This window comes from Rhincodon typus, chromosome 25, assembly GCF_021869965.1.
Source record: "Rhincodon typus isolate 14 chromosome 25, sRhiTyp1.1, whole genome shotgun sequence".
NCBI lineage: Eukaryota > Metazoa > Chordata > Chondrichthyes > Orectolobiformes > Rhincodontidae > Rhincodon > Rhincodon typus.
In genome coordinates this window covers 11,075,137-11,099,977 of record NC_063356.1, presented here as the reverse complement: position 1 = coordinate 11,099,977, position 24,841 = coordinate 11,075,137, and the positions used below count along the sequence as shown (strand labels likewise).

At 39.1% G+C, this 24,841-nt stretch overlaps 1 protein-coding gene across 4 annotated transcripts in view; it reads left to right on the top strand.

The window, feature by feature from the left end:
• The window catches only part of LOC109931797 (AMP deaminase 2), a 163,481-nt gene that overhangs the window by 95,215 nt on the left and 43,425 nt on the right, over positions 1 to 24,841 (top strand). For 3 of the 4 annotated variants that reach the window (XM_048612068.1, XM_048612065.1, XM_048612069.1), the window contains exons 2-7: positions 7,335 to 7,468; positions 15,953 to 16,083; positions 19,170 to 19,238; positions 21,052 to 21,163; positions 21,807 to 21,993; positions 23,819 to 23,960. In XM_048612068.1, the coding sequence (XP_048468025.1) occupies positions 7,335 to 7,468; positions 15,953 to 16,083; positions 19,170 to 19,238; positions 21,052 to 21,163; positions 21,807 to 21,993; positions 23,819 to 23,960 (775 nt within the window). The remainder of the gene's footprint in view (positions 1 to 7,334; positions 7,469 to 15,952; positions 16,084 to 19,169; positions 19,239 to 21,051; positions 21,164 to 21,806; positions 21,994 to 23,818; positions 23,961 to 24,841) is intronic. The other variant, XM_048612067.1, reaches the window with a different exon arrangement.

The window sequence follows — 24,841 nt, the reverse complement described above, 5'->3', positions numbered from 1 at the left end:
CACACAAAGGAGAGCATTTGTCCAATTTTCACCTATGCTAGCTCTTTGAGAGACTCAATCCAGTTAGCCCCTTTTTTCTGCTCTTTCCTCATAATTCAGCAAATCTTTCTCTTGTGTATATCTATTTCTAATTTGAAAGTTACTTTTGTATCTGCTTGCTCCACTTTCTCAGGCAATACATTTGAATGTTTTATTTACAAGACCATGTTAACGAATCAATGCATCTTTTGTCGAATTTAATAGTATGTTGAGGCAAGCCACTCATTCCATTTTGAGAATTTATCTTTTAAGAGTGACCTTGAAAGCCTTGTTGTCCTTCTTCATTTACATTGTGCATGGTATTGGATTACTATCTGCATCACAGCTGTCCTTAGTGTCTTACAGTTTGGACATTTATTTTTAATAAGACTGGAAACTTCTGTGATTCAATTGCCAGGAGATGTTAACTTTCTAAGCACGAAAATGAAAATATCTGTGACTTGCATTACACAATTGAGAAGTCTATATCCATATCAAGTTCTTACTCTCAACCTTTTGCAGGTGATCACCTCTGATATTACTCACGGAGTCACATGAGTTGTTGTTTATAAGGATGGGGTGCTATATGTTGAAACATGAAATGTATTGAACAAAACTAAAGCTGAATTCCATTCAGTGGCTAATTTATAGAGAAAGTTCTATGCTGGATGATACGTGTAATGTTGACATTTGTAAGATAGACAAAATCTGTCTGGTTGCCAAATTACCAAGCAGTGTTTTTCATTGTAGTGTGGTCAGGAAGACGAGGAATGTTTTCAAATGTTTAATTTTTTGTGGAAAGATTCTTCAAATTATTACTGTCAAGCAATTTAGCCCTTTTTAATCTAATTTTCAGTAAATTACTGATGTGCTTTTTCAGCCTCATCAACACAAAAATATTTAAATATTTCACAATTTTTCAGACAAGTTTAAAAGAACTTCTTGTTTGCCTGTTCTTGCTCTCGCTCTCATGTGCTCTCTCCCTCTCTTTTTTTTTTCTCTCACACACTCATTCTCTCACTCTCTTGTTCTCTCGCCCTCTCACACTTTCTCTCATACTCCAAGCTGTTTTTTGTCTGCCTTTTGTTTTGTTCTGTGATTGTCAGACTAATGTGTAATTTTATATCTTTGGTTTAGAATGTCTGCCCTCAAGTGGCTGAGGGTTCTATAAATTTTCTATGCAAGGTTAAAACCTGGAACTGAATAATTCATCTATGTTACCAGGCCTTCTACAAAAAAAAATTGCAGACTTTTCCAAAATTCTGTGGTCCTGCTGGAACACACTCTCTCACCTTGTAAACTGATGGCAGCGCACTTCTCAATGGCTCATATTCTGGTTGACCAAGAACATCGACAACTGTAGCTTTTGGTAGGGGTAATTGTAAAAATTTACTGCAAGCTCAGAAGTTTAAATCTATGTTTCAACAGAGAGCTGTTTTTTATTAAATAAAGACCTACTGTTTAAGAGGCACAACTTATAAATTAAAACTTTGTAAATTCCAATTAGATATAGTAAGGCATTTGATGTAGAAAATGACCAGAAACCAGCAAGAGTTATCAGTTGACATCTATGTCATATTAACAACTTATGCAGATGATATCTTCCACTTGCTTCCCTTGCTCTGTGTCTAAATATACTTTGAGACCATGAGCGTAGGTTCTGCTGTATCCTGCTTTTGCAGTTTAATTTAGTTTGTGATTTAATTGTATTCTATTTTTAAGTTTACAATTTCCCTATAATTACAGTAGGCATCTGGTTGCTATACTAACCAAAATCTATTAATGTAAGGTCATCTGAGATAATGGAGATAAATGTTATTGGTTCTGACTGTCTGTCTTTTTTTTTTTGTTTTGTTTTACTGATAAAACAATTTTGAAGATTATTTTCAATATGCCTTACTGTGTGTTTATTATGAAAATATGAATCAAACATCTCTTCTTGCTGATTGGCACGCTTTGTGCAGGTGAAAAGATGAGTTTGCCCTTTCCCAAGTATTTCCCAGTGCTACTTTCTAAGTGGCCACAATGGTTCCAGATTATATTTTAACAACGTCCAGTCTACATCTTTTCCTCTTTATTGGAACAGTTCCCTAAAGTAGGGAATTTGGGAGACCTCATACTGAGTCATTTGTACACCTCACAGATGAAATCATTTGAAAATCTGCTTGGTGCTCGTTGATGATATTTGGAGGTGCAGTCTATAGGAAGCAGTGTGAATGCCTGTGAAATATTTCTTGAAACCATAGAAGTCTTTTTCTTGTACTGAGATCATAGCGTTGGCATTGACCATGGTCAAGGCAGCTACCTGTAGCCACAAAAATATAAAATGGAGTACTACTGATTGCTTAATGCCTCACATTCAATCTTATCAACCTGTTGTAATAAAGTTACTGCAGAACAGGTAGTTGAATTGAGTAACTGACTGCTATCAGGAGTGTGGTCATTATAAATAATGTGGATAAAAGTGCAAGTCTGCGAGAGGAATGCTGAGACTATCTCTTCAATGCCTGTTCACTATCTACAAGGCACAAATCAGAAGGGCGATAGAATATCCCCACTGGCTTGGAAGAGTGCAGCTCCAACAATCTCAAAAACACCATCCAGACCAATGCTTGATTGTCTGACCATCCACCTGCTTCAGCATTGACTACATTCAACGCCATTGTGGCAACAGCATGTACTATCTACAAAATGCACTTAGGTAGCTCACAATGTGGGTTTCAGTTCCTTCCAAGATGGCAGCGGAGTATGACGCTATAGCCGGAGCTCATCGCTCCGTCTTTTTCTTGTTCTTGTGTTCTCTTTTATATTTTTTTCCTTGGTAATGTCCTGAATTCCTCGCCTCACGGCCTCAGCGCTGACCTGGCATGGGAGTCTCCTAGCCCAGCATGGCAGTACTCCGGCCCAGCATGGTGACCTGTTGGTAACACATGGTGGTCTTGCAGCCCAGTGTGGACTTCTGGCCTCGAGGTGATTCCAGAGCGGTCTCTTGGCCTCAAACCTCGGTGAAGTCCAGTGCAGTCTGGAGGCTAGGTGCTAGCGTGGACTGGGTTGGACGGACTGTTGTTCTGAAGTTTTTATTTCTCCAATTTATTTTTACGATCTGTTATGCTGGACTTTTTATTTCTTTATTTTTCTATTTTATCTCTTCCTAAGAATTTGTACTGAAGAGTCTGTACCTAGGTACTTTCTACCTAGATGGTGCTGTAAGTGGCCACTGTACTCTTTTGAATAGATGACAGTAAAGCTAAATCAGTTCAATTCAATGAGTCTCCACTGACAGCACTTCCAAACCTGTGACCTCTACCTACTAAAAGCACAAGGGCAACAGATGCATAGGAACACCACCACCTGCAAGTTCACCTCCAAGACACACAACATCCTGTTTTGGAACAATATCATCATTCTTTCATTGCCATTGGGTCAAAATCCTGGAACTACCTTCTTAACAGCGTGCGGATGTCCACAAAGACTGCAGTGGCTCAAGAAGGCAGCTCACCACCACCTTTTCCATAACATTTGTGGTTGAACAATAAATTTATGGCCTAGCCAGCGATACTCCCATTGTGAACTTAGAAAAATAAAATGCATCTCTTATTTCTTGATTTCTTGCATGCACAACCTTAGGACAACAGTTCTATAAATAACTCCCACCATTGTTTCCTTTCCTTGCTATTTCTTAGCTCCACCCAATCTGATTCTGCTTCTTGATTGTTCAATTTGAAGGTCCTCCCTTATGAGTGCACCACTGTCATTCTTTTATAAGGAATGCTACCCCAGCTCCCCTCCTCTTGGAGTTGTCCCTTCTAAGTGTGCAATGTCCTTGGATATTTAGTTCCCAATCTTGGTCACCCTGTAGCTATCTCTCTCTAATGGCAATTAAATAATATCCATTTGCTAATTTGTGCATTCAATCTTTTTGTGAATGCTATGTCCATTCCGGTAGGGTGCCTTTAATACCAATCTTAACACTTGTCCATTTTGATCCTGTTTGAATAACTGCCCCTTACTTGTAGTAACTTTGTCATAGAAAGTTACATACTCGGGTATCTTATTTTTACTCATGATTGTAACTCAATATAGACGGGTGCTTTGATGCTTTATCTCAATACAGTAGGATTTCAAACATGTAGCTTTGCTGAAGATCTGTCTGAATTCTGCTGCTAAATATAGCTAGCCAGATTAATAATGAATGACTGCAGTCACTGAATTGTGCCACTGCAGAAGGATGATGGCAGCTGATCTGTCAAAAGAGAACGCAGAAGAATATTTGTCTTTCATTGTTGGCATAGAGCCTTCCAATCCTCAAAACATCTTTTTCTCTCTGTAGCATCCACAGGTATATGCAGTACAAAAAGTTGGCTGCAGTGTTGAAGGGGATCATTTTTTGAGCATGTGTTTGTAAAGAATGAATTACACTGGAGAACAAAATGTTGGCGTGTGAATAGAATTATTTGGGAAAATTGAAAATATATGGACGTAGATTCTTAAATTGCTTTGGACAATATTTGACATAATGATGAATTTTTAAGGACATCAAATTCCCATTGCATATAACCAAGCAAGAAGTTGTTTTTGCCGTTCTTTGAAAGAGTTGTCCAATTAGTCTTAGTCCCCAGTCTTTTCCCCACAGCCTTCCCATTTTTCTCCTTTGAGTATTTATCTCCTTCCCTTTTGAAGTTTTTGTTCTGCTTCAAGTACTTACACAAAATATAAGTGTTCTGTAGTCTATCCATTAGTTGAAACTTAAGTGATTCAGAATGTTGAAATGCACTTTTAGCTGAAAGTCATGACAGTTGGTCATGCTAGTTTTTGTCTTAACTTCAGCAATCAAAGTATGTTTGTGCCAGAGATAGTAGGAACTGCAGATGCTGGAGAATCCGAGACAACAAGGTGCAGGGCTGGATGAACACAGCAGGCCAAGCAGCATCATAGGAGCAGAGAGGCTATCAGAGATAGTAGGAACTGCAGATGCTGGAGAATCCAAGACAACAAGGTGCAGGGCTGGATGAACACAGCAGGCCAAGCAGCATCATAGTTTGTGCCATACTGTTGTCTGATTATCCAAATCTTTTAATCTGTTAAATTGACCAATGTTTTTCCATTGTGAGAGTTTGGCTGAGGTTCTGGAATTGGTGTCTCAGAGTTTTTGATAACTCATCTAATAATATTAAAATACTAGAAACATTTGCATCCAGCCATTCCAAGGTGTAATTCTGATTTTCGCAAAGGCATTTCTATATTCTGAATGGCAAGTTCTTATTATATTAGACCTACTTGGACAGAATGCTATCCCTCGGGAAAAGAATTAAAATTTTGGTCAGGATGCAGCTGCCATGAGTCAATGTATGATATCCCATCAATCCACATAATATAAAGAGTTGAGGGTCATACAATGCAGAAGATAATACACTTTCAACATGTTGAAATACTTTTAATTATTATCTCTTTTATATTGGTCAACAGCAGAAATACTGTCTACTTACTGTTGTTCTTGTCATTGTAAACTTGAGATTGCCACAAAGTGAAATATAAGAGCAAACAGCCATGTTAAAATGATTAAGTCACTTGTTTAGTATTTCTCACATATGGAAATAAATTTTATGACCTTGGAATTCTTTGAGTCATTGCAAACCTAGAGTTTAAGCTGCTCTTTGATGTTTGTGGTGAACATATAATACCAGCATGAATTCCTCTGTAGTCTCTTTTCATACGTTTATTAATCCACTTGGTGAGTCAGTGTCTTAAAGGAGCATGCAATGTCAGACAGATGCAGTAACCTATTTAGTTGCAATATCACTGAACAGCAATTGTGACCAAAAGAGGGGGCAGGTTGAGTATAGTGGCCAGAATAAGCAAGCTGTTGAATTGGTTGCCCATTCCATTACTAATGTTGGTAGTAAATGTGGACTATAAATAAATATAAAATGTGTAAGAATAATCAAAAACCTCTGAGAAAATGTTAGCTTTACAGGCAATGCAATGTAGACACAATTGTAGGAAATGTGGCAATCATACTTCACACAGTATGCGCCCGCAAACATCAATCTGGTAATGACCAGATAATCTGTTTTTGTGGTGGAGATTTGAGAGATAGACATTGACCACAAATAACTTGCCTGCTGGTGTTTGAAGTAATGTCATGGGATCATTCAAGTCCTCTTAAGTACAGGGAAGCTTGATGTCTAATCCAAAAATACCCCCGCCAACAGTGCATAACTCCCTCAGTAATGCACTGGAGTATTAATACTAACTTCTTATGCACCTGTCAGATTAAACCCACAACATTGGCTCAGATATCCTGATGAGAATCATTGGAACAGCCTAGACTGGAGTGCGCATCAGGACCGTGTGGAGCCCGCAATGCAACTGCTGGGAATTGTGTAGGAAATTTAAATATCTGAAGGGCAATCCCCAGAGACTGGAAAACTCTGAAAACCTCAATTTAGTCAAATGATTTGGAGGATTGTGACTCACTTAAGATTAATAGTTGCCCAGACACAATTTGAGGATTAAAAACCTACTCTTACTCCTCCTAGCTGATACACCAGCTACACCACCCCAAATAGCCCAACCAAACACACCTTCATTGCCTGACCCCCACATCTGTAATGTGCAGACCCACTCCCATCTGTCTGACTCAACAACAGCTTCTCACCCCTGACCGGACCCCACCTAGTGGCCTACCCACCTGATGCAATACCCCCTCACCCACGAGACAAAATATATGTCATTATCCCCTCAACCACCTGGAGCTCAAACCTGCACTTAGCTTCCAAGCTTGCATTTTCCCAGGACCTGTCAAAATGGCAGGCTGTGCTGCTGAGCATTTAAATCTGAGAAATCAACAAAAGGAGGCATGCTTAATATGAAGGTATCTTTGCTGGATTTGTGGATTCCAGGACAAGTTTATAATAGGCGGCCTCAGTCCAGGAATCTCCATTGCAGAAGACCTGTAAAGTTTAAGTGTGTAAATTTTATTTGGATCAAGTTGGAAATAGGATTTCTGACCATGATCAGTATATCTGAGCCACTATGTACAACCAACTGACACTCAAATATGAAAATACACCACTTTGATCATAGCTTGTTTTCTACTATGTGCAATTTGACTATTTTGAAGTCAAAATCTATGCTTCTGCACTAACTCTGATAAACAAAGTGGTTGTCTAGGCATTTCGAATCTGATGAATGAACAATCAGCTCTGGCATTGTATTTTATTCATATTAACTTTAATTGTAGCCTTTTAATTCCTTTCTGGAGGTGAGACATTGCTGCAAACCTCTAATTGAAATCTGTTTATTTGCTTACGCAGATGTGCACAACAAGACTGGGACTCTCAAGCAAATTCATTGCTCTCAGTCACTTCCTGGAACTCCACTCTCACTCAAATCTTTTCCTATTCATCTACCTCCATCCATGGATGGGAAGTATAAGGAGATTGCAGAGGTAAGTGATACCTTTGTCTGATTTATTTTTGGAGGCTACCTTTTACCCTCCACTGCCGAAGTTGGGAAAAAATCATGTTGTCACCCTTGTTAGTCTTTTTGTCTGTAAATGATATATCTCAAAACCTATTGACAGATCACAACAAAACTTGGTACAAAGTGTAAGGAAGAACTGATTTGTTTTTGGTAAGGATGTAGACCTATTTCTTTAAAAGACCCATTAACATTTGGAGATGAGGCGAAATTACTTTTTAAATATGTTCTGGGATGTTTAGCTAGACAGTTTTAGGTTCTGGCATCTGCAGCAAAGGTATTTTTGACAGCTGTCAAGATATGAGCAGAGTTTTCAGAGTAGGTGGTTGGACGTGGATTGATCTGAGCATGCTTGGTGAAGTATAACTTCTTAATAAAAAGATTTCTTCTATCAATTTTGTCATTACAGAGCATTAACGAGATAGGGAAAAGTGACATAGGCAGACAGGGAAAAGAGGTCCTGCAAAGGAAGTTCAGGGCGTTCACTAGCCCTAGGATTGTAAACCCAGGATTGCTTCCTGTACCATGTGCCAGAGAGGCTTGGAATAGGAAGATTGTACAGTTAAACATGTGGCTTCAGGTATGTGGATCATTGGGATGTCTTCGGAGCAGTCCCTAGTACTTGATGGGATCTGTCCCAGAATGTTGAGGGGGACAGGTGAGGAAATTGCTGGGGCCTTGTACAAAATCTTTGTATCCTCTTTAGGCGCAGGAGAGGTCCCAATGTTCTCCTTTGTTTAAGAAGGGCAACAGGGATAATCCAGAGAGTTGCAGGGTAGTGAGCCTTAAATCACTGGTAGGGAAATTATTGGAGGAGTTTCTTAGGAATAGGACTTCCTCACATTTGGAAAAATTTGGACTTGATAGGCTGTGTTTCACAAACTTGATTTTTGAGGAAATGGCAAAGATGATTGAGGGCAGGGCAGTAAATATTATCTAAGTGGACTTTAGCTAGGTCTTTGACAAGGTCTGTCATGGCAAGCTGATGATAGCAGTGGAAGGATATTTTTCTGACTGGTGATCTGTTACCAGTGGTGTTCCAAAGGGGTCAGTGCTGAGAACACTTGTTTGTAATATTTATAAACGATTTGGAGGAGAATGTAGGTGGCCTGATTAGTAAGTTTGTAGATGACACACAATGCGGAAGCTGCAGAAAGTGAAGAGGATTACCAGAGGATACAGCAGGATATAGATATGCTGGAGACTTGGGTGGAGAAATGACCGATAGAGTTTAATCTGGACAAAAGTACAGTGATGAATTTTGGAAGATCTGATGCAGGAGGGAAGTATATAGTAAATGGCAGAGCCCTTCGTAACATCTTCATACAGAGGGACCTAGGCTTATAGGTAGGTCCACAGTTCCCTGGAAGTGGCAGCACAAGTGGATAATTGGTCAAGAAAGCATATAGCAATTGTGTCTTCATCGGTGAGGGCATTGAGTATAAAAATTGACAAATCACGTTGTAGCTGTATAAAACTTTATTTCAGCCACATTTAGAATGTTGTGTATGTTTCTGGTTGCCACATCCAGTAGGATGTGGAGGCTTTGGAGAAGGTACAGAAAAGATTTACCCGGATGTTGCTTGGCTTGGATGGTATTATCTGTGAGGAGAGTTTGGTCAAACTTGGTTTGTTTTTTACTTCAATGTTGGAGGCTAAGGGGCAAGTTGATAGAAGTTTACTGAATTATGAGAGATATGGATAGTTAGAGTCTTTTTTTTTTCCCCCAGGGTAGAAATGTTAATTACTAGAGAACATAGGTTTAAATTAAGAAGGGGGTAGGTTTAAAGGCAATATGAGAGACGAGTTGGTTACACAGAGGTTGGTAAGTGTTCGGAGGCCTCCATCACCTCTGGCAGCACATTCCATCCACATGACCAACTTGTACCAGGCATCTTGATAGATATATGAATAGATAGGGAATAGAAGGATATGGACTGTGTAGAGGCAAAAGGTTTTTAGTTAGTTTTAGTTTGTGTTGGTGTAGTCTTGGTGGGCCAAAGGGCCTGTTCCTGTGCTGTACTGTTCTTTGATCATTGACTCACACAGACAATGGTAGGGCTCTGGGGAATGTTATAGAACAAAGAGATCTGGGGTACAGTTCATAGCTCCTTGAAAATGGAGTCACAGGTAGACAGAGTGGTGAAGAAGGTGTTTGTCGTTTGGAGCATTGAGTATGGGAGTTCGGATGTCTTGTTGCAGCTGTAAAAGGTTTTGGTGAGGCTACGTTTAGAGTACTGCAGTTCTGCTCACCCTACTATAGAAAGGATATGATTAAACTAGAGACAGTGCAGCAAAGATTCACCAGGATGCTGCCTGGACTGGAAGGTTCGAATTATACGGAGAGGTTGGATAGGCTGGGTCTCTTTTCCCTGGAGCGTAGAAGACTGAGGGGTGACCTTGTAGAGGTCTATAAAATGATGAATCGTGAGATAACGTGGATAGCCAACAGCTTTTCCCCAGGGCAGGGGAGTCTAAAACTAGTGGGCATAGGTTTAAGGTGAGAGAGGAGAAAAATAAAAGGGTCCAGAGGGGCAATTTTTTTTCAGACAGTGCTGAGTGTCTGGAACAGGCTGCTAGAGCTAGTGGCGGAAGCGAGTACAATTCTGTCATTTTAAGAAACATATAGGCATGGAGGGAATTGGACAAAATGCAAGCAAATGGGACTAGTTTAAATTGTAAAAACTGGGTGGCATGGGCAAATTGGGCCAAAGGGCCTGTTTTCATGCTGTAAACCTCTATGACTCTATAACTATGTAATTGTAATAATCTTGATCTAATGCAGCATGATGGAAGCATGTGCTTTGCTGAATGCCTGCTTCATGTATTTGTTTATTTTTTCAGGACTAACTCTCTGGCACTTAGAAGCTGATTTAATGTTGGCTTTTGTTCATGAATGGTAAAACCTGATCTGTTTAACTTTTTAAGAGTTTTAATACTTGAGTACTGTGTAAACTTACTATGTATGTTTTGCGCCCATTTGTTTTTTGGAATTCCACAGAATTCCAGTTAGATTTCTTGCACCTACCAAAGCACCAAAAAGGTTCTTATCAAAGTCCATTCTTATCAATTCAATTGTGGCTAGAGAATCTCCTGGAATGGCTTCTCTTCCCAGTCTTGTGCCATTCTCTCTGGTGCACCACAAGGATATCTTCTTGACCCCCTCCCAATTCTCAATTACTTGGTGGCATCATCTTAAAATCCAGCATCTGTTTCCACCAGGGCACAAAATCTTTTTGATTTGAGAGCTCTGAGATTTTCTTGAGTGCTACATCTTGTTTTTAAGGAGCTTATTTTTCATTTCTACTAACTCATACTTGTTAGGTGATGTTGTCAAGTGATGATACTTCCTGTTTTTGTTTTGACATTTAGAGTATTTAGATCGAAACAGAAGCAGAATTAGAAGAATTTGTTTGTGTCCTCAATCATTATCAACCCTCCTTCAGAGTTAAAAACACCACATACAAGGAAAATATTAATTTCTCCAAAGATGTGAGTTAGTTCAAAAGCTTTTCCTAAAAATAATGACCATTATTTGAGGCAATCACCCTAAGCACATCTTTCACAGACAAGTGAGGTCACAGCTAATATATTTCCATTGGCTTATGTGCAAAGCCAGAAGATTTACCCAGGTAGTCACTACCATTTTCATTGCATCTCAGATCTCCATTTCAAATTTAAATTTAACAATCGGCAACAACTGTGTTTATACAGTGGTAGTCACTACATTCTTTCCTATCATAGTCGCTTCCATGTACAGCGCTTAAGCTGGAGATTCCATATTCAATTGTAAGGGATTCATGACCTCACTGACTTCAAATATTGGCTGGTTAGCCGAGTATTCCTTTGTTGACACGTTTTCAAACTGTTCTGTCTTTTTGCAGCCTCCCTCTTCTCCCACCACTTGCACCCTCCTCCATTCCACTCATTACCTTGCAGCCTCCCCCATTCTGTCCCCCTCCACAGTGCAGCCTCTATCTCCCTCCATATTACAGTCTACACCATTTTTCCTCTTCCCTTGCAGCACTCCCAACCCTGTAGCCTCTTACTTTTCTTTTTCTCTTCCCTTGCAGCCTCCTGTCAGATGCAACTCCTTACAGTCAGCCCCCTTGGTGGCAAAAGGCTTCTCCCCAGCAGTGGCAAAAGTCTCCCTTCCACTTACCTAGTGGCTCAAGGCTTCTCCCCACAAATAGCCCTCAGTGGCAAAAGGTGGCTTATTCACTTACTTTCCTTTTTCTCTTACACTGTTTACCTCCAATCACAGACTGGTTCTGTCTCAAATTCTTATTAGCAGCATGCATGGAAGTAAACTAGCCGGCGATTACAGGAGCAAGTCCTCAGAGATTCTGTTCGTTCTAACCAGGAAAGTGACTTTTCTGAATGTTTGCCCCTCCATGACTGAATTTTCCTGGCATTTTGGATGCAAATTTGAAACTGTTCCCTTTGTATTTTGAGAGCTTTCCACATGCTGATGGCTCCCACCTCTACCTCACCACCATCTGTGTTGTTTCATCCACTGTTTCTAAATGCCTGACTGCTTTTTCCAACATCCAGTAGTCAATGAGTCGAAAAACTTTTGAAGTAAATACAGGGATATCCAAAACCATTTGTCTTTGGTCCATGCTGCAAATCATTTCTATAGCCATCAAGTACATCTTTTTAACTGGGTAATAGTTTAAGGCCAAAGCAGACTGTGTTGAAAATCTTGGTTATTGACCTTCCAACTATGTATTGATGCCAAGATTAAGACCAGGTATACGTACTTCCATATCATCACACAGCTCCATCCTTGCCTTAGCTTGTCTGCTTTGAAACCCACGTCCATGCTAATATCTGGTTAATCATGGTGTTAATTAAGTTTGTTGATATCTTTGTTTAGAGTCAAGAAGAAATAGCTTATTCATTGTCTGAACATATATAGGAAGCATCTTTTGACATTGAATAAGAAGGGTAAGACCAACAAAACCAATAAACTCTCTCCACAAAGGAAAAGATGAATCTTGATTATGAGCTCTCCAAGCCTCTGGATTTTATGATTCCAATGTCACCCTGCCTAATCTTCCATTCCCTGATCTTGTAAGTTTAGGCTCATCCAAAACTCTGCTGTTTATATCCTAAATTGAACCAAATCCTGTTCTTCCTTCTCCCCTGTGTTTGCTACTGTACATGGATTCCTGGTTAACGAATGCCTCAAATTTTAAAATTCTCATCATGACTGCACATCACTCCTTGTGTCTGCAGTATCCCTACATATTGTCTTTAACTTGCCTATGACATTGGACACATCACTGACACCCAGCTCTACCTCTCAACTATCTTTTCTCAAAACCTCCACTGCCTCTGCATTATTTATTCACAATTAGTTTTGTTCGACTATAAATACCTCAAGGTGGATATTAGAGACAAGACCAAGAACAGGCTCTTGTGTATTAATATATGTTACCTCTAGAATGTGTTTGAGTGCTACACTGTGAATGTGACTGACCACCCTTAAATTGTTTGTCAGTTTAATTCTTAGCACTTGCGATTATTTAACAAATTTTGTCCAATTCTATAATTGCTTCTAATATTGGACACTGGTAAGTTTTGCAAAAAATGGGATCATTGCTTATGATCAGGACCTTGTGTGTGAACAGCTAAAGTGACATGCTGTCTGATACAATCCATCAGTGTCTGAGATGTTAGCCTACGTACCCAGCATCACACTGGCACTGGAGGTAATATTACTCATTACTCATCTGTTGATTGGCAGAAAATCTTTTTGGTTTTTTGGCAGCATCCTGTTAGTTGTGAGCATCGCTCTTGTTGCTACTGCATAGTAGTAACATGAGAGATTTGCTTCACCTGGCGTTTAAATGTTTGAGATACCTTACCCTACCAGGGAATTCTGTGTTAGACTGGGCACTTTGTGAATAGATAGTGACAGCCATTGGCCTATTCATGAGTTTCTATACTATACAGTGGGAAATCATCTGATCTGGTTAGAAATTATCTCTCAGGATAACTTTGAAACCTGGTGTAATTTTAAACAAAACTTGGTAGTTAACTGTCAGTCATCTAACTGGTGCATTCCCCATGACCTTACCTCTATTAGTTGGAATCCACTTGCCAACCAATTAGTACCCTTCTCAGACAGTATAAAATGTTGATCCCATTTACATTGGTATTCTTACTTGTGTCTCGATGAGTACAAGACAAAATGCTTCAACAAAATGTGTCTTCCTTTAGCAATACTCAGTTCTCTACTACCAGACAACTATTATAAATACCACTGAACTATAACTGTTAGAAAGTATGCTTATTGGTCTATGTTGTACAATGGTGAAAGTACCAGTTTTTGACTTCTATATTATAGAATTCCTTAGCTCAATTATTCTTTCCATCATCCTACAATTATTTTAAAGACAAGCTTGACTACCTTTCTTAGCTCATCACCTCTCTCGTTCTTCTTAAACTTGGTTTTTCCAGTGCAAGCTTTGACTCTTGTAGTTAAACGTAGAACATAGAACATTACAGCGCAGTACAGGCCCTTCGGCCCTCGATGTTGCGCCGACCTGTGAAACCAATCTGAAGCCCATCTAACCTAAACTATTCCATTATCATCCATATGTATATCCAATGACCATTTAAATGCCCTTAAAGTGGGCGAGTCTACTATTTTTGCAGGCAGGGCATTCCACGCCTTTACTACTCTCTGAGTAAAGAACCTACCTCTGACATCTGTCCTATATCTATCACCCCTCAATTTAAAGCTATGTCCCCTCGTGCTAGCCATCACCATCCGAGGAAAAAGGCTCTCACTGTCCATCCTATCTAATCCTCTGATCATCTTGTATGTCTCTGTCAAGTCACCTCTTAACCACCTTCTCTCTAACGAAAACAGCCTCAAGACCCTCAGCCTTTCCTCATAAGACCTTCCCTCCATACCAGGCAACATCCTGGTAAATCTCCTCTGCACCCTTTCCAATGCTTCCACATCCTTCCTATAATGCGGTGACCAGAACTGTAAGCAATATTCCAAGTGCAGCCGCACGAGAGTTTTGTACAGCTGCAACATGACCTCATGGCTCCGAAACTCAATCCCTCTACCAATAAAACCTAACATACTGTACGCTTTCTTAACAACGCTATCAACCTGGGTGGCAACTTTCAGTGATCTATGCACGTGGACACCGAGATCTTTCTGCTCATCCACACTACCAAGAATCTTACCATTAGCCCAGTACGCTGTATTCCTGTTACTCCTTCCAAAGTGAATCACCTCACACTTTTCCGCGTTAAACTCCATTTGCCACCTCTCAGCCCAGCTCTGCAGCTTATCTATGTCCCTCTGTAACCTGCAACATCCTTCCGCACTATCCACAACTCCACCAACTTTGGTGTCATCTGCAAATTTACTAACTCATCCTTCTACGCCCTCATCCAGGTCATTTATAAAAATGACAAACAGCAGTGGCCCCAAAACACATCCTTGAGGTACACCGCTAGTAACTGAACTCCAGGATGAACATTTCCCATCAACTACCACCCTCTGTCTTCTTACAGCTGGCCAATTTCTGATCCAAACCGCTAAATCACCCTCAATCCCATGCCTCCGTATTTTCTGCAATAGCCTACCATGGGGAACCTTATCAAACGCTTTACTGAAATCCATATACACCACATCAACCGCTTTACCCTCATCCACCTGTTTGGTCACCTTCTCGAAGAACTCAATAAGGTTTGTGAGGCACGACCTACCCTTCACAAAACCGTGTTGACTATCCCTAATCAAATTATTCCTTTCTAGATGATTATAAATCCTTTCCAACACTTTACCCACAACCGAAGTAAGGCTCACTGGTCTATAATTACCAGGGTTGTCTCTACTCCCCTTCTTGAACAAGGGGACAACATTTGCTAGTCTCCAGTCTTCTGGCACTGTTCCTGAAGACAATGACGACATAAAGATCAAAGCCAAAGGCTCTGCAATCTCCTCTCCAGCTTCCCAGAGAATCCTAGGATAAATCCCATCCGGCCCAGGGGACTTATCTATTTTCACACCTTCCAGAATTGCTAACACCTCCTCCTTATGAACCTCAATCCCGTCTAGTCTAATAGACTGTATCTCAGTATTCTCCTCGACTACATTGTCTTTTTCCTGTGTGAATACTGACGAAAAATATTCATTTAGCACCTCTCCTATCTCTTCGGACTCTTAAAGCATCTTAAAGTTCATGCTTTATAATGAATGAGACCTTTTCCCTAAACTTATGTTTAACAATTTCAACAAGGTTAATACTGCACTAAGTTAATTCTATAATGGTTTAAATGTGCGTGAAGTATGAGCCACGTCCAAATCTTTCTAAAATGTTTTGTACTCTATAAGAATAATTATTATCCTGCTTGTTCCAACTGAATAGCATCTGAGAGTTTTTTCGAATTATTCCTTGTTCCATATTTATTGCTTTAGGAACTGTTCACCCGATCACTGACAGAGAGTGATATGAGGACTGCTCCTTATGAATTTCCAGAGGAGAGTCCAATCGAACAGCTGGAGGAGAGACGGCAACGTTTGGAACGCCAGATCAGTCAGGATGTGAGGTAAACTGAATTGCTGTATGAACTCTAGGTAGCATGTCTTTTTAATAATTTGCTCAATCAAATAATGTAAACAGCAAGGTCGTTGTTATTTATTTTGCAGTGTGTGCCATAGAACGTAGGCGCAGGTGTAGGCCATTCACCCCCTCAAGCCTGCTTTGCCTTTCAGTACGATTGTGGCTGATCATCGAGCTCATTAACTTAATCCTCTGCTTCCCCATATCATTTGATCCCTTTTATCCACAAGAGCCACATCTACCTCCTTCTTGAAAGCACAATGTTTGGCCTCAACCACTTTATGTGGTAGTGAATTCCACAGACTCACCACTTCTGGGTGAAGAAATTTCTCCTCATCTCCTAAAAGGATTACCTCTTATCCTTAAACTATAATCCTTGGTTCTGGATTCCCCTACTATCAGGAGCATCTTTCCTGTAACTAACCTGTGTAAGTCCTGTTTGAATTTTACAGGTTTCTGAGATCTCCACACCCTCCTCCATTCTTCTAAACTCCAGTGAATACAATCCTACCCGATTCAATCTCACCTCATACTTCAGTCCTGCCATCCCCTGAATCAATTGGTTAAACTGTCACCATTCTCCCTCTGTAGCAAGAACATCCTTTCTCAGATAAAGAGACCAAACCTGCATGCAATATTCCAGATGTGGCCCCACCAATGACCTGTATACTTGCAGCCAGACCTTGTTCCTGTACTTGAATCATTTCGCCATGAAGGCCAACATACAGTTTGCCACCGTTACTACCTGCTGCACCTGCATGCAAATGGTGTCCTGAGCCACCTAGGTGTCATTTGAACATTTTCCTGTCTCATTTTATAGCCATTCAAATAGTGATCACCCATCCTATTTTTGATACCAAAATAGATCACCTCAGGCACCTAGCCACATTCGGGCCAGCTAACTCAAAGCTAATTAGGAAGATGTGTGAAAAACATGCATGTTGCAACCGTTATTAAAAATGGAATTAAAATAGACTGGAGAAGAGTTGAAACAATGTTGCACTGTGTCAGTCTATAGTTGTTCTATGGAACTTTTAAGTCTTACACAGTTTAGGATCTGAAGAATTGAAGAATTATGTGTAAAATCCAATACCAGTTTGCTTGACAGCTATTAGACCATCATTATAAACAGTTAGTTGATTGGAGTTAATTGTTGCAGCCCTACTAATTAATTCTACTTTTCATTTCCCTTTATAGATTTTTAAGATTATGTTGATTTTTATTGGATCTTCTGATACCCTTTGAATCAAAATTAAGCAATTAAAGAATGATTAGAATATGTTCTGAAGTTCTCATTTAGAAATGGTTATTCATTTTGAATGTGTAACAACATCAACAGTTCAGTGACCAGTTACCAGCATTAAATGGAGGAGAGAAGACTCACCAAATCTGACCTCCCCGTTGTGACAAATTATAAATCAGTTTACTTTGTATAATCCATAAGGCTTTTCTGAAGAAAAATACTAACCGATTGTAATAGGGGTTGTGACTAACCAACAATGGAATGCTAGTTGAAAATCCCATGTTGTTAAGTTTTGTGAAGGTTTGACCAGTGTTACTTAGCAGGGGACAGCTGAATGTAATAATCACGTTTGTTTGTCAGATACTATTGCATCAGATGATGTGTATGACTTAAATTTTGTTACTGAATCTAGTTGCTACTTGTTTGCTTACAAACTTGTACACACCAAAATGGAATATGTTAATTACAAGTGTGACAAAATAAAAATATGAATTGATAAAAGGTGTAATGTGTTTACGTGTTAAACTTGTCTTGGGCAAAAAAATGTGCAGTTGGAAAGATAAGATAGTTCTCTATATCTCTTCCATGTCTGCATGCTTTCCCTTAATTTTTATGTTCATATTTAAGGTTGCTTTTTCTGATGAAATGCCAATAAGAGTGGAACTTGATTCTCATCACTGCGTAGAAACCTCTTATTTTTTTAATTAGGTGATCTTGTTCAGGTAGCTCCATGTTGCCAAGTTAGAGCCCTCCTGGCAGAATTATGGGTTCAAGTCTCAGAACGACCTATTTCTTAAACATGTCTCTCAGCTGAATGATTCTGTCAGCTGTCAGTGGGGGGAAGCTAGGTTGAGCGCAGAAAACATAATGTTTTGTCTCTTGAAAGACAAAACTGACGATGCCAAATGTTCTTGCACTGCTGTGCTACAAAGAACCACGGAGAGATTAGTCAGCAGCAGTTTTAATGTCACTGAAGCGAGTTTTGAAGTATGCTGGGGATAGATTGGAATCAAAACACTTTTATCAAAGATGCAGAAAAAGCATTATGTTTGTGACATTGACAATTCGTTCTAAATGGCCTCTTGACCATTAGTGATAAGATAACCGTTGTGGAGCACTCATTCTCCATGAAATTTTATTTTTAACTTGGATATTGTTTTACTCTAGCTATTTAGTTTAGTTTAATTTGTGTGGCCATTACTTCTATTGGAACCAGAAGTTAGTTACATATATGTATCATGGACTGCCCATATTTTAACAGTGGTTTTGCATTGAAGTCTAAGCTATACAAGTTCCAATTGTAACAGAACTTAATGCTCAGGTTTTATTTTCAGGACTTGTGTTTTTATGCCATACTGGGATCATTATTGCTATGCCGCCCTGTTGAAAAGTTTCCCAGAGTTTTCGCAGTAATGGTCTGTGAGGCAAATGGAATTGTGTTTAAAATTATAATTTTGATTACTTATTTGTTTATATGGCTGCGACTATTTAGAACTGTTTTAAGATTGGAGAAATTGAAGAAAGCTGGTACATATTTTTGTCTATGATGAAAAACTCTGTGTTACCAACCATTTTAGTCTGTATTGCTGTTTGCACAAACCACTAAAATGATTAGAACATTAATGCAAGTAAAGTTAGTTGGCAGGGGAGGCATAGAGCCAAACAATAGCTTAAATTGCTAAGACAAATTGTGTTGCATCACAAACTGTGAACTGCAGTTAGAAAATATGTTTGCTAATGTCTGGATTAACTAGCTTATCTTCTCTTTTTTTTCCATTTCCCCTTTCTGTCCTTGCATCTTTTGTCTTGCTTCTGCCTGCCATCCTCAGACTAGAACCAGAAATTTTGCTCAGAGCCAAACAGGACTTCATGAAAATTGACAGCGCTACAGATCTACAGTGAGTCTTTCTGCACTCCCCGATGGAGTGCTTCTTCAGCCTGGTACCAATCATGTATCTACAGAACGGTCATGGATATTCTCTGCTTTCATTTTTGCCCTTTCACAGGTTTCTATAAGTGGATTGGTTATGCACTTATGACCAAACGAACTGGTCATTGAGCACTGATCTAAGATCTGTTTCTAATTTAAGAAAAGTCTTCAGTGCCAGATTACAGAATCCAGATATAATTGAAACATGTTTTTATTTAAGTGATTTCATTTTTAATAACGAGATCCTGTCTTAGATTATTCTTCTTGCTTTGCAAATTTTCTTCTGAAGTTCGAAGTATTTTTGAATATTATGTTTTGAATTTTGACGTGATATTCAGTTTTGGAGTTCATGTGCAACATGTAGATCATGACTTGAACAATAGAATTTCAGTTTTTATCCTTAGCCTGTGGTTTGAACTTCTGTAACCACTGGAAGTTTAGTTATAATTTTTTTCACTTTGGCATTGCAAAAAATAATGGGTCATGGAGACAAACCTTGTGATTGTGTAGGGGTGAATTGGACTGAAAGCCATTTACGGATTGGGAACTGATGGGTAGTATTGCTTTCTTCTAGGCTGACTATGTAACGGAATTCTTCCGGCCTGGAGGTGAACTCTTAATTACAGTTGGATCTGTACAGTAATCAGATGTAAGCAGTTATGCTGCTTTTTCTGTAATACTGGTTAATCAGCTTTTAATTGTGAGGTGTATCCATCCTATGAAGCTCTGTTCAGATTGAATAGGAAGTGAGTAGGATATTCCCACTCCTGTAGTTTACAGTGCTATTCTAAATAGATCATTGGTTGAATGAAAGAATGGTGTTTTAATAATAAAAATGGACGTAGAGTTCTGGAAAGATCATGCAGGCTGCCGTTCTTTTCTAAAAGACTAACGTTTCTTAGGGGTCTTTAAAATTATGATGGAGTTTGAAAGGATAATCATCTAAAAAGTTTTCCCAATTGTCTGTAACAAAAGCGCATACCTATACTATAGCAGCTCGCTAATGCTGATCAAATAAAGAACTTAGAAGGAATTGCTTTATGACAAAAGTAGTAAGAATGTGAATCTCACTGCCAGGAGAATGGTTGGTACAGATTGAATCAACTCATTTTAAGGATTGGCTTGATGTATGGATGAGAGAGTAGGGAATGAGAAGTATACAGAATGGGGCAGGAACAGTTAATAATAGTAGGGCTATTCTTGTGTAGTTCAAGCACCGATGTTAGACAAACTAAGCATTAGTAATTCTAAGCCATCACTTGCCATTTGCGAGACTGCAGAGCAGATAATTTCTGATGTAAGGACATTTCAGCCAGGTAAACCAAGGTGCAGTAGTAGTTTCAAAGTTTTGATTTTATGCATGAAATCTTTGGAAACATGAAATTAATGAAGTTTTGTGAAAATTCTGGTTTATTTTTCACACTGGCCGTTTTGATTTTAAGCAATTAGCAGCACCTTGAGAGCGAATAAATGATGCATTGGATCCATGTATAAGGTTTGCCAAGTTGATGTTCAGTTTGGAGTTTGTGAATGTATTGATAAGTTTCTACTGTATTATTATAATTACTTTCACATTTCACATTCCACACAGACTGTGAATTCCTAGTTCTGTTATAATATAGTCCCTTAATTTGCATTAGTTTGATGACTTCTGGCAAAGAATCTTCTCTAACAAATGCAAATACATCAAGGTGTGACCTTGCAGTGAACTCAGGTTTTCCAGCTGAATACATCATATGATTGAGATGTTTTATGACCTATCCTTTTGACTTCTTCCTTAGACACTACAAGGACCAAATTGATGCCACAACAGAGAAGTACCCTGAGGAAAAGGAGAATGAGATTGAGCAGGAATTCCAACGAGTTCGCATTTTTGGAGAAGAAAAATGTGGGGTATGGCATAACTTTGTTTTTGCCACATTTTCCTTTTTATTTAACATGGTTTTATTTTGATTACTTACAAACTAAATAGATATTTTACAACCTATTATCTTGGAATTGACACATTGCAGCTCCAGCATTGTAACCTACCATGGGACATTTCCCGTCACAAGGAGAATATAGAGTTGAAAGGAAAATTGCTGTGAGCATCTTTTATATGGCTCTTATAGGCAACAATCAATATTAGGGGGAGATAGGGAAATTGTGAGAAAGTGAACAGGTTTTCTGCCCATTTTCAGGGAATTGTAACTTTGGTAGAATGACAAAAGGTAAAATAGAGAAAGTAGTTTAAGAACACCAAGTAGTATGTAATCAAGGGAATATCATCTTAGTAATCATTTAAATAAGATGTAAAATAAAATAATTTAGAAACCCAAGAGCTATCATATTAATGAAATTCAAGACCGTGATGAGGTATGCCTACAGCTTTTTAGAAATATGAATTGAGAAATCAAAGAAGTTCTGTTTTTCAGTAATTCTTGATTATTATTGGTTTCTCCTTGTTATGAGTCTGTAGGCCATTAATATGTTTTAATGAGAGCATCACTCACAAATGATATTTTATGGTTTCTAAATTTTTTTTGATTAATCACAGGTTCCTTTCACAGACCTTCTGGATGCTGCCAAATGCGTTGTCAAAAGCCTGTTTGTTCGAGAGAAATACATGGCTCTCTCACTGCAGAGCTTCTGTAAGACCACTAAGAGGTTTCTGGAGCAACTGAGAGACGGGCAGTGTCAAGCAAACTTGCATGATGAAATGCTGGAAGCGCCCATTTCACCAGGTGAGACTAGACACAAAATTGTCAGCAGCAGGAGATTATGTTGGAAGCTTTAGGTGACAGATGGTGATTGCTGCTGGCTCTCGAATAAAAATAATCTGATTGGCAAACAGGGAATTATTTCTGAAACAGCATGGACTGGATGTTACTGACATTATATCAAATGCTGTTGGTTTAAGCTGGAGCTTTTACAAATGTTATCCATTGAATCAAAAACTCAGAAATCCCTTGAGAGGTTATGAAAGGGCATGTTTTAAGGGGGAAATTGGTCAATGTTAGCACCATGAAATAGCTCCTCAAATTGACAGTCATTTTTTCACCACAGCAGTTATTATTTTCCATTGACTCAAAAACTATTGCCAAGATTTTTTAATGTAAGCCCAGAACAGGCAATGTTGTAACCAGGAAATGAATCTTCAAAAAGAGTATTGTTCAGTGAATGTGAGTGAAATCAAAATTTGAGTATGTTGAAAGATCAGCTGCTGATTTGGTATGAGCCCATTTAGCACTGCTGCTATGGACTAGTTTAATCTCCTTACTCTCTACAGCAAGGAGAGAAAACATTTGAAGTGGACTGTTCCAAATTTCCATATTACAGCAAGTTTTAATCTACATTCAACAAATTAATGTAAGAACATCACGTTCCTACTGGGAATAACCTGTATAACAATAGTAAATCTTTATTCTATAAAGATACTATTTTGCTTGCTATTGACGATTAAATATGGCAGGAAACTACAGGTGGAATTTAATGAGTGCTGTAGGGGAGCCCAACAACCACCAACAAGACTGGCTGAATTTCTAACTTCATTAGCATTGGTGGCTCCTGCCAAAATACACTTCACCGGGGTACTTAGTGGAATCACTGGAGAAAGGAAAGTGAGGATGGGAGGGGTCTTGGGTGCTGGTGGAAGGGGCTACCTGTGACGTGTTCGGGGAAAGGGTAGGGAGGTAGCCATCAGTAGGCATCCTGATTGTAAATCTTTCAATCATGCATTGTGCCAACTAATGAGGGACCATACCTCCAAGGCTGCAAACTTGTCAGTCTCCTTTCGTGTCAAGTCCCACAGCTTGACTACAATTGGCTATGGGCAGTGGGATGGAGCCCTTTAATGGGGCATTAATTTTCGACTCAACAGCGTCAAAGTTCCACTGGGTGAAAGGCAGAGCTTGAACTTCAGTCTTAATTGGATTTGGGGGAAGATGGTGGATCCCTAACTATCATCCTGCTGCGCTATGAAGTGGATTGATTTCCCCAGTTTAGAATTCACTTTGGGTGGGGTTGTTGGTTTAGGAATGTTTTTTTGTACTGACAAACAGCTATTGTCCTGCATTGTGTTCCAACTTGCATACAAATTGACTTACAAATGGACTCAAGAATGGAACCAGTTTGCAACATGGGGATTGCCTATACTGCTCACGGCATTTGTACCTTCTGCAATCAGATCCCTTTCGTTAGCAATTTAAAAGGCACCTAAGATTTCAGGCAAGTTCAGGTCTTCAGTCAGCAGTTGACAACTTATTAAAGTGCAATTATCTTAATGATGTAACTGCCAATTAGGAGAAACATTATTGAATAGACATTTCATAAATATCTTGTTTGCTTTGTTCTTTATTTTAACTGTCCACTGTGGCTAGTAAAAAAACTCGTTCTGTAACTTGCAATGAAATTAAAAATACCTTCTTCATAGACACAATTTCAGCTGCTACAATTCATGCACAGACAAAATAAATTCCCCTCTCATTGGTGTGTCTAGGTATTGTTATTGTTTGACATACTAGTTATAAACTGCTTGACACTTTTAACATCTGTTGATTTATCTTGCAGATACAACAATCCATTCACCATTTGCTGAGGAGCATCCATATAAAAACTGTGACCCAAGTATAATGCCAGAGGACATTGGGTTTGGCTGCAAAATGATAGATGGAGTCACCCATGTGTACTCTGAATCAAAGATTATGGACAAGTAATCTATAGTTTTACAGATGTTATAAAAACATATGTATGTGTAGATTGGTGGAGGTTTGGAACTCTGTTGCTCGTACGGCAGTCGATTCTAATTCAGTTGTAAAATTTAAATCTTGGAGAGGCAAATTTTTTTAAGCGAGGGTATCAAGGAATATGGGGCCAAAGCAGGCGTATGGAGTTAGGCCACAGATCAGCCATGATCTTATTGAGTGACAGAGCAAGGTTGAGGAGCTGCATGTCCTATTCCTGTTCCTGTGTTAATGGTATTCATTTTATTGTTTCAGTCCTTTTTGTGAAATATCAGGATAATCTTTAGATTAATGGTCACTCCTAATGTTTTCTGGTATTAAAATGCCATTTTTGGTATCCAGATCCAGAAATTGGGATACCTGAATTGCAGATGTATAGTTAGAAACAGTAAGATTGGCCCAAATCATTCATGTATCTAGAGACACGTCATAGCCCCAGAATACAAGTTCAAACTCCTAGGAAGTCCAGATGCATTGATTCTATGGGAATTGCAAGATAAGGTTAAACTCCCACTGGGAAATCTCCCACCCCACCCCCAAAATTCTAAGTTAGAGTCAGAGACTTGGGAGAGGGCCACCTTAGTTAACAGTATTGTTAACCTAGAAATGTTAGGCAGATTAAAACCAGATCTAATTCCTGGGTACCCATACAGCTGATACCTGTGACTTTATCTCCTTGACCCCTAAACATAAGCTGACATGACCACTGCTATACTGTTGTCCTGTTCACTTAGCCCACTCAAGTTCATTCACACTGACCATCTGCTTAAACGTCCTAAAGCATTTTGTTGTGTCAGATAATGAAGATTAAGACAGAATAAAACAGTTACCCTTTCAAAAAGGAGTCTGG